Source organism: Pleurodeles waltl, chromosome 1_2, assembly GCF_031143425.1.
Source record: "Pleurodeles waltl isolate 20211129_DDA chromosome 1_2, aPleWal1.hap1.20221129, whole genome shotgun sequence".
Classification (NCBI taxonomy): Eukaryota; Metazoa; Chordata; class Amphibia; order Caudata; family Salamandridae; genus Pleurodeles; species Pleurodeles waltl.
In genome coordinates this window covers 783,390,237-783,403,857 of record NC_090437.1, presented here as the reverse complement: position 1 = coordinate 783,403,857, position 13,621 = coordinate 783,390,237, and the positions used below count along the sequence as shown (strand labels likewise).

Sequence of the window (13,621 nt, the reverse complement as noted above, 5' to 3'; positions counted from 1 at the left end):
TTTTAAATCTATGAAATAGCATATAATTGAGAATAATGTTCTTCAGTGTATTTTGAACTAAGGGTGACAAAGAACGTTAGAGCAATGTATTTTCCAGTCCTTTAAGATACAACGTTTATTCAAATGTTGGCTTTTTGCCTCAATTCCTAAGCTGGATGCAGTACAGTAATCATACTACTTTGCCTCCTGACCCCAGTTCTTATTGACTCCACAAGAAAAGACAGCCTTTCTCACTTTCCAGTCATGGAGAAATCAGAAAAGGAAAAGAATTGCAAACATTATGGTTACACACAGAAAAGCAACAATTATTCTTTGGATTAGTTATGGAAACAAATGCTTTGTGGAGCACGGACAAAACCATTTGTTTTGTGACCAGACAGAACCCAGTCTCCCAGTTTTGAATGGATACTTTTTCAAGAGAGCGCAGAATAAGGAAAGATCCATTGCCAAACCCAGGAGGTTAGAATTTTAGCCAAAGGGAAGACACGAGGTTATACCTCTGAGACCCTCAGAGGGCACCAGTCTGTCATTATTACCTACTCGACCAGGGAAGCCACCCTGCCTCAAGTCCTTGCAAGATTCAAAAACAAAAATTTTCTCTTTGCAGGCCGCCTTCTTATCTGTGAAAAAAAACGGCACCAGGATGGCACTAGTGATGAGTGTGCACTTGGAAAAGACTGAGGAAGGGTACAAAACAGATTTTAACATTTCATTACCAATAAACAGAAATTCATAGGAACACACTATATTGGATTTCACTCTCCAGTCATCTCACACATAGCATAGCTCCTTTAAACCAAACATTAAGATGATTAAAATAACCTTTGTCCTACAATAATGTCCTGCTGGGTGGGAGTGGCCTTTCAATCAGTACACTCAGCAATTAAGAACAAATGGGGGAGAGTAAGGTTTGGCCAAAATAAAACCAACACGACCTCTCACAGGAGCAGAGCTGCAGAGCTATGCAAAACATTCTCAACGGTAAATTAACACTTCGTACATACCAAAATGCACCAATTTTTGGGGACTGCATTATTTGTGGCAGCATTTTATCCAGCACACAAGTTACACATTAGTGAGACAGAATCATAAGTGTGGAATATGAATCAGTGAAAATATTGATTACAAAATAAAAATAGAGCCGTCGAGCAGCACTTCTGGTTGAATTGAAGAATGTAGATTTAATCTGAATTAGGGAGCTTGGTTCTACTCTGGACTGCAAAGAAAAAAATAGGCCAAAAACAAATGCATCCTTATAGTAATCAGTACAGATGAACACATTTGCTTTTGCTTTAGAGTCCTTATTTTTTTCAGAGGAGAAATTATGGCAGTATGCTTCCAGATGTTTACTCCACACAGCTACCACCCCAGGGACAGACCTAATGAGAGACAGGGCTGCTGTGGGGCTTCTTCTCCGCACAGAACTATGTATTTATGAAAGCTCGCCAAACTGAATGTGCACACCACACTAAGTAACAGTAGTGAACTTGAGAAGGAGGTTTTAGAAACCTATGGGGATACAATGGGGATATACTGACGTCAAATGTAAATAAATGATTTGAGAAGGGCAGTCCCCCAAAATATGTATAATGTAGAGAACGTTCAAGATCATTTATCCTGTAATTTGGTGTAAAAGGTAAATTTGCCCAGTTGCCGATTTGTTTGATTTACCTATGTTCTGTTAATGGTGAAAAAGTAATCATAAACTAGGTAGTTTAATTGACTTGCAAAATTGCAGTTACTCATACCTGAAGTGCAGTATATCGCTACTATAAAACTCTTACTTTGACCCACATCAACAATTAGATTGGTTTTGTTTTCCAAAGAATATTATTCATTCACAGTACGACTATATTTTCGGAGAAAGAAATAATTGTGTCCAATTCGGACAATCATCTTCCTAACAAAGACATTTTAAAGGCCAAATGTTGTGCTCTGGTGTGCTTTTGTGGTTATTAACGTTGGCACCATAGGGAGCTGCCTGATATATGGCCTGCAGTGGCTGTAATGTAGTACAGTCCCTGCTCTGAAATGGCCCATCCAGGTACAAATGTATACCCCACAAATCCAACTAACACATGGCAGCATGCTTGACTTACTAATACTGTCTCCTCTATGGAGGTCAATTCAATGTTCAAGACTACCTAAGTAATCTACATAGGCATTCCCCATAATTCTAAGAGCTACCTGGCAAAAACACAACTGGGAATGCGAATTCCACTGCTCAGAAAGTAATAATGCTGAAACATGTTTTTCCATATGCGTTTCCAGAAGCCAGGCTTTGTTTTTCTAGACCGGACTCTACTCCTGCCATAATATATCAATTTGGGAAGATTTCAGAATATTTCGTTACACAAAACATTTCACCAATGGTGTCAGAAAGCTACTCCAGGAATGTTAATTATTATAACGAAGGAGTCAATGACACAACCATGATACTGATCTATTCCAAAATGCTTTATGGATCTTGCACCGCAACCGGGTTATAGGTAATTGTATACATATGTCTTCTTCCGTATGGTTGTGTGCTTCTTAAAAAACATTTTATTTTCCTATAAGACTTGCTCCAATTTTATTTTAGGAGTGTGATCTGCTTTTCAATGCATAACCATATAAAACTGCATACCTCTTTCCTAAAAAAAAACTCTCTGTTGCACTCTAGGCATGCATGCCTTTAGGTGATTGGTTTCCTTATGTTATTTTATTTTGTACATTTAGCAATACATTATAGGTGAATCCAGAAGTATGTATTGCTATTTATGCCTAAAATGAGAAAAACAAAAACACGTCTTTTGGGTTTCAGGCAAGGTTTACATGTGTGAAAACATCCTAATATGCCCTGGTGTCGTTTCAAAAAAATATACTCGCATGAAGTGCACTTGCTATTATTAAAGTCTCAAATGACAAAGGGAAATATATGTCTGAAAATAAAGCACTATCAGATTACAACTTGTTCTGAGTATTGCGTCCGACATAGTGTTTATATTCAGGCAATTCCCTTGATGCTGGTTAAACTAAAAAATATTTATAGGAAATACATATCCTATTGCAGCCTAAAATGTTTATTCTCTCCCATGGTAGGGTAGTCACATTTGATATATTAACGATCAAATATTACTACATTTCTGTCAGCTACAGTGCCTGAAAAATATGTGAATCTTCTCATAACTACCCATTTAGATCTTCTGAGGTAAATCGACAGTACTACTATTTAGAATGATAGTAAGAATACCTATTTTACAATTTGATGCTTCACTCCTCTCTCCTCTGTTTTAAAGAATAAAGCCCTTTCCACCTGTCTACGTGATGCACCCACGCTTATACAGCATTTGCTTGTCTATGTTTGGTTACACATATATTTATGGTCATCATAGTAGACTAAGCCATAAACAAAGCGGCAAATACATAAATGGAAAGCTTTTCTTTCACTGTGATATTTCTCTAATTTGTGGGAGGACAACATTGATTTTCAGTTGCAAGAAAGTAAAATGGGTAGGCCACTGGGCCACAATAAAGCTAAGAGCTAAAACATGTGTGTATTTACATCTTGTACTATTTATGGAGGCTTAAAGAACATCTGATCTTTGCTGAGAGAGTCTTATAAACCCTTAACAAAGCAGCTGCCTTGAGTTCTGTAATTAAGTTGAGGCAAGAGGAGCAGGCACGGAGTTAGACACTGATTGTTACTGTAAGCCCGTACAGATGCTGAGTATGGGGGTATTAGGCTCCAGGCAAGAGTTGTACTTTAGTCAAAACCCCATGAAAAGCAAGATAAAGCTTCTTTGCTGGACTAAAAGGGGTCCTTAATAAAGTCTCTTCCCATGGTTTAATTCGACAAGAGAAAGCCGCTGTTCAATGACTTAGAATCAAAAGCCAAAAGCAGCGTGCACAGCTTTTAGAGCTCTTGGATATCCTTATCTTGCCCTAAGCTTCATCATTTTAAAATACATTTTAAAGCTGTGGCCTTAGCTTGCACCCTATGCATAGAAATGACTCTGAATTCCATAAACAAATGGAAACTTCAGCCCCATCATACCCAATCTCAATCAGCTCTAAGATTCCACAATCTCAGTTATGTCTCCTGTAAGGATTCAGCAATTCTGGCCTCCTCAGAGAAGCTGAAACAGACAGGACTGTTGACCAAGGTGTCCTGATAAAGACATGTTTCTGATTTATTTTAAGGTAACAATGCACTTCAGATCAATACAGCAGTATTTTATGGTACACATTCAACACTAAGGAGACAGAACTAATCCTGCTGCACACATAATCATCAGCCCGTCAAATCATATTTGGAAAACTGGAGTAAACTGCTGATACATCTGTATCAGAAATGAGCCTAGGCACTACAAGGTGTATCATGAATTCCTGTAGGTTCTTCCAACCCAAATATGCCATGCACTCATCAATCACTCTTAAAGGTGAGAATGACATCTACTGATATTTGTTTGTTGACCAATTTTCAGCCTCAATTTCCACTCAAAGGACTAAGGGCCAGATGCATCAAGCATTTTTAGAATTACAAAAGGCCTGAATTGCAAATTCAGACCTTTTGGGGAGCGGAAAAATACATTTTGGTCTGTATTAATCCCAAATTGTGATTTGGTAATGTTATACTCAATGTTACTCAATCGCAGTTTGGAATTCCAAATACCCAACAATTCAGTATTTGCAAGAGGCGTGTTTAGGGCGCCCCTTTCAAATGCAAAATTAGAATGGGATGTATGAATGTTTTGCCAATGAATTATGGTTGCAAAACATTCACACATTACCACCAACTCAAAGTTGGCAGTGTTAAAAAATGCTTTATTATAAAACAATCACAGACATGGTGGTCTGCTGGCCCTTGAGTGAAGGCCACCATCCCTTTGATGGCTACAATTCATGTGGGTCACATATTGCGACCTGCCTCATTAATATGGTTAAGGTAGGTCTATTTGCGAATCACTAGGAATCGCCAATGAAACTCAAAACAGCTTCATACATTAGGAATATTGATTTCCTAACAGCGATTCAGAGAGAATCGCAATTAGGAAGTCGGGATCCCCAATGTTAGTTCATCTGGCCCTAACGTCAATGCACTAACGTCCTAGAACTGAACAACCCTGAGAAGAGAAGATACCAGAAACGCTTAGACACTATGAACCATGCTGAAAAAGAGAGACTGAGGATATTGTCATAGTTAACATTAAACATCCAGTGTAATATGGTTTAAATTAAACAAATGAAAAAACTCACTAAAACCCTTCGGTGGAAGTATTTACCAGTATAACCAGTAATGTAACATGCTTATCATAGGTCTCTTTTAGACACCTGAGAAATCAGTGACCCATAAACACAAAATACTTCTGTTTCAACAAGCCCAATCTGATGGGAAATTTACTTATTAAAATCACTGCACCCAAAGTAGAATGAGGAGTCTTATGGAGGGAGAAAGGTTCTCATAAATCATCAGGGCTATTAACAGAAAGGTCCTCATAAATCATCAGGGCTATTAACAAAAGGATGTTTTACTTTATTGTTTAATTGAATAACATGGTTTTCCCGAAAGAGCTCACCATTAACTGTTGCCATTGTTATACCCCAGCAGATGGCCACTCAACATAGTGGTACATGATAGCAGCACCTTTGTTAATTAAGGGCCGGTTTTCTTACCCAGAGATCGCTGAAATACTAGGGTTTGTCCAAAGTAAACTGAGGTGAACATGTCTTTGCGTAAAGCACTCTAGTTTCATAAACCTCATCATCTTGAGCCAATTATATTGTAGCCCACTGCAATATTTAGGGAGCAATAGAAGGCCATCAATTCCAATTTGAACTTAGCAAATGTTGGTCGTATTAGGGAAGTGAAATTGTTAATAATAAAGAATGGTTAATAATAAAGATATGGGGTTGACTAGTCAAGATCCATTCCACTGTCGAGAGGCTGGACTAAGAGTAAATCCGACATGACTACAGGTTTTATAGACAGACGACCACAAGGCAAAGGTGTGGATAGCTACTTTTCCTTGCAGAAAGATCTGACTATACTACTAAGAGCATTCCTTTTTAAACTCAGATTTAACCTGTGAAAAAAACGTGTTACAGATACACCATGGACCAAAGGAGAAAATTAATTTTAGAAGAAAACGCTGATAAATACAGCAGAACATTCATTTGTCCGCAGCAACTTTTCTTTACATGCAGAACCACACTCTTATGTAGAAATTGTCGTGATTTAAGATTTTAATTTCATAATTATGTATAGTGCACTTACGGCTCTTTTTTGTACTGACTTGCCAACCCCTCTTACAAATATTATTTTTTAAATCACTTAGCATATGCTCATGCATGAAGACCCCGTTCTCTTACATAATTATGTTGTGCCAGTGTTATTTCCTTACTAGTTTAAGAATGAAAGTAAACCATCACTTAACATCCTTTGCTAAAACTCACTGATGAAGCAAATAAGTAGGGACACATATTTCATGTCCACCTAGCACTGGCACACAAGGCATCTTTTCAGCTGCTCCACATAAAACCAGGCATTGTTTCTATGTAATGGGAGGTCTCTTATGATATCATTCTGCCAAGAAAGCATGCATATAAGGATCAAAAAACAAAACATCTACACTTTTTATGAGGATATAAGTTTGCAAGAAAGGGAAGTCACAAACAAAAAGTGAAAATACATTTAAATTGTGTTTTAGTTTTTCTGTGCTCGCTTTTCAGCTACAGTAAAAGAACAGACATGCCTAGAAGCTCTAAGAAGGGTGGGCTATGGGTAGAGCAACTGATGCAGCGGCATCTGGTGATGACCTCGAGGGCGACGTGTTTACAAATAACATGGGTTTAAAAAGCGCTTCTGCTGAGTTCCTTATGTGTCCAGCAGTTTTCAGGGAACAATAGAATTGTCAAGATATATCTTGTGATTAATGATTGTGCTGAAAGGAGATTGGTGTTTTGTCTAGTGGCAGTTTTGACTCATCAACAAGTAGAGCAGAGGGATAATACGCCTGCTGAACTGTACTTTTGTGGATAGATCAGCACTAAATTTGTCATAGGAATCCTTCTGTTACTTGCTGTTCACAACTTACATCCCTAATATAGCACAGTGAGCTATGAATGATCATCGAAGAGCTGCATGCAAACTTATGTTTTTCCCCAGTCTTTCATTATCCTGTTTTTGCTATAGAAAAAAAAGGTTCATTTGGGTAGAAATACATTCTTATTATTAAAGGCAATCATTATGCGACGTTTAAAATCGTGAGTGGAGTATGTGCTTCTTCAGATTAAATACTCAAAATATACTACCTGCTAGTAAAGGTGAGCTGTGACTCCTACACCTTTTAATCCTCAATGTTTTATGTAACATTTCCAAAAGAATGATTTACACAGATATGATTCACTTGCTCTGTATAATGTGTGTTTGATATAAAGTGCTTTGACACCTTACACTGGTATGAGTAGCGCTATTAAACAAATAAGATGCATGTGAGAGAGGGGCTATGGATAGATTAGGGGCACTGGTGGAGCGTGGTAGAAAGGGAATTCCTGGAGAAGGGTTTTTTTTGTGGGGGGGGGCAACAAAGACTGCTGGCCTGAGACCACTAGCGCTAAAGCCAGTCCTGGCTCTAATTCAATGAAATATGTCAAGCAGTTACGAATAACACGTTGGCATTTTTAATGAAATCTATATTTTGTTTTCTTGTTTACATGTCAAAAAATGTTTCTGGATAGAAAATAATGAAATAATGTTAAATGTTGCAGAAATCTCTGTCCTAAAAATCCTAAAAATTGGGGAGAGTTTGCCAGATTTGCAGTAAAATCGCCATATTACTCAATTTAAAAGCCAGAGAAACAAGTAACAAAGCATCTAAGTGCTGCAATGTCGGCCTGGAGTGAGAGGGGTCAATGATGATGACTATATTTTAAACAGGATTTTTTTCAACTCGCCAATGTGATGTAAATACCATGCCACAGGTAAAAAAATTGAACATGTGAACAACAATATGGAACCAGATATCTCCAAAGCAAATGTTTTCGTTTGGAAAATGTGATTCTGGTATTATAAACATACATCTACAGACCATGAAAATGTCTTTCCATTGAACTAAGAAAGGGTTAATTTTCGAAATCTCCTTCGCTCGATTGCTTGAAAATTAATTGTACAGGGAAATCAAATGTATGTGACCTTACAGACGCCCTTTCCAGAAGGCAGCAGCTAATCTGTATGGTCCTGCCAGTGGAAATGTAATGGTCAGCAAGTATTTCTGAGTAGCACGGTATAATGCGCTGTACTGAAAGCTGCAAGGAGACGGTGCCTGATTTCCATTCCTTGGCCTTGTGAGGCGCGTGTATTCTTTACTTGCAGAAAGAATGGCGGAGTCAACAGCCGGGCAAAGTTTAAGTAAACACGATTAATCAAACTCATAGTCGTTGCAATTATCTCCTTCATCAATAGAGAGTGGCAGTCTAGGCTGTCAATCAAAGTATAGTAATGGGTGCTGATCAACAATACTTAAATGGTCGGCAATGCTGTACATTTTTTTAAAGCTGTGGCTACATTTCTCATATTTAATAACTAGAAACAGAAAGTGAAGAACTCATGGCATGTATATTTAATAATTTGACAGCAAATGTAATGCACAATTCAATTAGAAAGTCAGCACTCGCAGAATGACATTTCTTTTCCTGCCAGGAAGAGTAATTTAAAACAATTTCAGTGAAATCTGAATGAAGCACTGGTGATCTAACATTACACATGGAGTATACCCAGGAAAACGAACTGACCAATGGCGCCACTGCGAGCAATATGCTGTACCTGAAAAGAAGTGTGCCCGGAAGCCTTTCTTGGAGACCGTGTTGTCAGATTTGAACTCAATCCTCATGTTGTTGTACTGTGAGGTGATAACTTCTGGCACTTCTGTACCACAAAATTTTCCATGCAGTTTGGAGTCTGAAGAAAGGCCACTGCGGATCTCCACATAATCATATTTGCACACCTGCAACAAAGAGAAAGCATGGGTTCAGAGAACGAGTGCATGCAGCTTTATGGAGCTATAAACAGATGTGCACCTGGCACCACATGCAGTGCTTAATTGAAGCAGTTTCGTTAAAAACCGAAGGCAGGTTAAAATGGTATCGTCCTCTCCGAGCAGAGATTAATGGAGTGTCTTCCTCTATTGACTTTTAAAGGAATACCAGCACGACGGTGCATGAACCCGTGCACTCGGTTAAATCGAATCTGCTGTTGATCACCAAACGTATTTGTGCTTTGCTCACAGGTGATTGGTAGATGTGCCTGACCGATTCTCTCAGGGAACCGGAGTGTGCATGTGTAGATGTTTCACATTTGCACAGATGTGAAAGGGGTCTGCTTAGTGCACTTATGAGTGTGTCGATGACTCACCAGAAAGGTGCACTTAGAAGTGTGCTAATCTGGAACTGGCACTCACTTTTGTTTCGTTTTATACAGCAAAAAAAAAAAAAAAAACATACGAACCGTTAAAACTGAAGCATGTCTCAATGCTCAGTCTTCCCACAACACACGAGCCCCTCATATGAATATGAGATCTACAGGAAGCTTATGGAAGATCACAAGTCTGCAACATAAAGTGTGCACGTTTAGGAAGTGCACCCGTTTGAAGCAAAATATTTTTATCAGAAAGTCCTGTGCTTAAGACCAAGATAGTGCACTGTGATTGTAGTTGTTAAAATGCTTACTCCGATTGGAAGGGTAGGTGAGTGTTAATGAAGGGGACTGTGTAGTGACAGAGAGTGTGTGCGCATAGACACACACACACAGTTACAAATACACACTCACACTGTACATATTTATTATTTCGAGCACAGTGATTCTCCCAGTGTTTGATTAAGTATCATATCCGGGACTAGAGCCCATGCATCAATGTCCAAGGTCTTCATTTATTCAACTGCATGACCAAGTGTAGGAGACTGAGCTTTTCTTGCAGTAGTCTCCCCACTTTTTGCCTGGCAATTGATGCAACTTTAACTGAAGTGAACTGGGTTCCTGCTAACCAGATCCCCAGTGCCAGTGTTCTTTCCCTAAAACTGTACAATTGTTCCCCAACTGGCAATACCTGTGGCTACCCTGTATGTCCCTTGTAAATGGTACCCTAGGAACCTAGGGCATGGGTACTAAACAGGGTCCACAAGGGCTGCAGCATGTATTATGCCACACCCATGGGTACCTCACCTAGGTCATGGAGCCTGCCATTGTAGGCTGTGTGTCTTGGTGCAGCTAAAAGTGAAAACACTGCACTACTAACACTACATACAATATATGTAAGTCACTCCTACAGCAAGCCTTTCAGCCCTACGGCAGGGTGCATTACGTTACATGTGAGAACATATCTGCACGAGCAGATATGCCCCTGCTATGTCCTTGTCTATTCCTATACATAGTAAGTGATCAGGGAAGCCAGTTTTAGTACATGTGATGGACACTGGTCAATGGGAATTCCTCAGCTACATGATGGCTTCACTGAAAATAGGGATGTTTGGTATTAATTAACCTTCATTGATTCCAGTGATGATTTATTAATACATGCACCCAGAGGGCACCTTAGAGGTGCCCCTGAAAAATCTACCCTCTACTTGTCTGCTGGATGACTAGTTTTTACTAGCTTGCCACCAACAGGCATGCTTCTGACCCCCCAAGGGTGAGAACCTCTGCTTTTGGGTGGTCAGGAACAAAGCCTGCACTGGCAGGTGTGTTAGCGCACCCCATTCCCTTGCCACTAGGAAGACCTGCAAATCTGCATTCCAAGGCTGGGGCTTCAAAGTAGCCCACCACCCTTGGTTTTAAGATCTAAATCCCCTCAGAAGGGAGATGCCGATCATCCCGCCCCAGGGCCTATTTGGCACCTGGGCAGGCAAGAAAATTAGTAGTCAGAGAGGCGTGTGCGAGTCAGTTCCACCCCTAAGGTGTGCTGCCTGGAGGGGACATCAAATTTCAAAATCTGCCATCTTGGTGATGACAGAACTAGGAACTCTGGGATAGAGTTAAGCCCATCTCAGGGTTGAGCCACATTAGAGCCCACTTGTTGGTTTGGTTGGACTGGACCCACAGTTCATATCTGCAGTCTCTTTCTGCAGGCCTCCTCTACAGCAACCACCAATGGTGGCAGAAACATGACAGTCCTAGATGCCTCTGCACTCGGCCACCCTGGACAGAGGAGAATAGGACCACTGGTGTCCTTACGTCCCCGAGCATTGCAAGAACTTAACCCTCCTGTTTGTTCACCCAGACTGGTCCTCCAGTCCCCACCTGCAGCATCTTTGTGACCAGACTGATCCCATTGACTTCCACAGAGCACCCAACGCTGAACTGCACCACGGCAACCAGCCACTGAGTGCTGTCCGAGGTGACCTGTTGGTGTGGCCTAGGACCCTGCCCTGTACTCACTTTCAGTCTGGGAGACTGGGCCTGCAAGGTGCTGTAAAATACCTGTTTGTGGCATGCAACATTGCAGCTCCAGAAAATTGTAGTGTGTCAACTTTCCAAATCTGTACTAATTTCTACTGCAAGATATACTTATCTAATCACATTGATTCTGGTGCCTAAATATATCTATAAAGATACCTGTTATTTTTACAAATTGGTGTGGATCTCCTTATTGAGTCATGTATTCATTTATTGACTGTATGGATAAGGTAAATGTCTAACAGTCTTCTCTGATAAGCCTAAGGCTGCTCAAACATCCTAACGGTTCACCTTGGGATTGCTAGCACAAGCACTGTCCACTTATAAGGGAACTCCTGGACTCGTGCTCGCTTCAGCTGCACATATACTAAAATTGGAACGACACAGAGAAGATTACCATGGCCCCTGCACAAGGATGACATGCACATTCATGAAGCGTTCCATATCTTTTGTAGCACTGAAGTAGGAAAAAAAAGGAACCCCTGGACTCTTTGCACAGAATACTTCATTTTGGCATACTGTATAAACAGCCAGTTTCCTGCACCAACCACGTAAGAATCCGACTCAAGAAACTATTATGAGAGCTGCTGATCTAAACAGAAGTAGACTGACATTTTCTGTTACCTCCAAGTGACCTCACTTACCCACAATGGCTCACTGACAGAGACCATTGAGATAACAATGAGGAAAACAACCTAAAGCATCGAGCATGACTTCTGTTCCACATTCTTATAGATAGGTTCTGCTTTAGCCAATTCTTTTAATTTATCTGTTTTACTAATTAGTGATGTGGCCATGTGGTACCACATGAAAGGTTCAAAAACAAAAATAACACATAAAGGTTTGAATACACACAAAGTGTGAACCGAATTGCTTCAAAAGAGCATAATGAAGCAATTAAAAAAGGCACATAAGAAACGTTTCCCTTATGTTTTGAAACATCTGTCAAGAAATTATAATGTTCTTTTGGTGGACAAATGGGGACAGGTAAGATGAACAAGCACAGCTTAGTCACCCCAGAAAGATTTGTTTAGCTTTATTGGAAAGCCTTGGGTTGCGAAGTTAATTCTCTTTGCATTGGAGAACTTTAGGGTTTTTATTAATGAAATATTTTGGCAACATATGTATGAAGGTATCAATGTATGTATAATTCTGGCTATCAAAATAAATAATTATTCTAGATCTTATATCTTGATGAGGTGCTCTGGGTGGTAAATGGGAGTATCCTTAACTTGGCAGGAAAATGATTCAATTAGAACAAATATGTTTACACCCTGCTTGTGCATTCCAATGTTGGAACTAGGCTAGATACTAACATGTACTCTCAACATTCAGCTAACATCAGGGGGATTTCGCCGATTGCCTCTGTCAGCCTTGGTGCTGTGGGATGGACTATCAGAATATTACAAATACCTAAAATGCATACATCTGGTGAAATTGCAGCTGTTGTGTGTAAGGAAATGCCTCCTTGGCATGGTTGCCCCCTGACTTTTTGCCTTTGCTGATGCTATGTTTACAATTGAAAGTGTGCTGAGGCCTGCTAACCAGGCCCCAGCACCAGTGTTCTTTCCCTAACCTGTACTTTTGTATCCACAATTGGCAGACCCTGGCATCCAGATAAGTCCCTTGTAACTGGTACTTCTAGTACCAAGGGCCCTGATGCCAGGGAAGGTCTCTAAGGGCTGCAGCATGTCTTATGCCACCCTGGAGACCTCTCACTCAGCACAGACCCACTGCTTACCAGCTTGTGTGTGCTAGTGAGGACAAAACGAGTAAGTCGACATGGCACTCCCCTCAGGGTGCCATGCCAGCCTCTCACTGCCTATGCAGTATAGGTAAGACACCCCTCTAGCAGGCCTTACAGCCCTAAAGGCAGGGTGCACTATACCATAGGTGAGGGTACCAGTGCATGAGCATGGTACCCCTACAGTGTCTAAACAAAACCTTGGACATTGTAAGTGCAGGGTAGCCATAAGAGTATATGGTCTGGGAGTCTGTCAAACACGAACTCCACAGCACCATAGTGGCTACACTGAAAACTGGGAAGTTTGGTATCAAACTTCTCAGCACAATAAATGCACACTGATGCCAGTGTACATTTTATTGTAAAATACACCACAGAGGGCACCTTAGAGGTGCCCCCTGAAACTTAACCGACTATCTGTGTAGGCTGACTAGTTTTAGCAGCCTGCC

General features: G+C 40.3%; 1 protein-coding gene and 1 non-coding gene across 2 annotated transcripts in view; one reads left to right on the top strand and one right to left on the bottom strand.

Moving 5' to 3' along the window:
- The window catches only part of TLL1 (tolloid like 1), a 519,202-nt gene that overhangs the window by 122,617 nt on the left and 382,964 nt on the right, over nucleotides 1-13,621 (bottom strand). Inside the window, exon 16 of the mRNA XM_069243956.1 lies at nucleotides 8,804-8,984. Coding sequence (XP_069100057.1) covers nucleotides 8,804-8,984 — 181 coding nt within the window. The remainder of the gene's footprint in view (nucleotides 1-8,803; nucleotides 8,985-13,621) is intronic.
- On the top strand, nucleotides 11,772-11,878 carry LOC138257558 (U6 spliceosomal RNA). Its single transcript, XR_011198381.1, has one exon. It is a non-coding gene; the product is annotated as a U6 spliceosomal RNA (small nuclear RNA).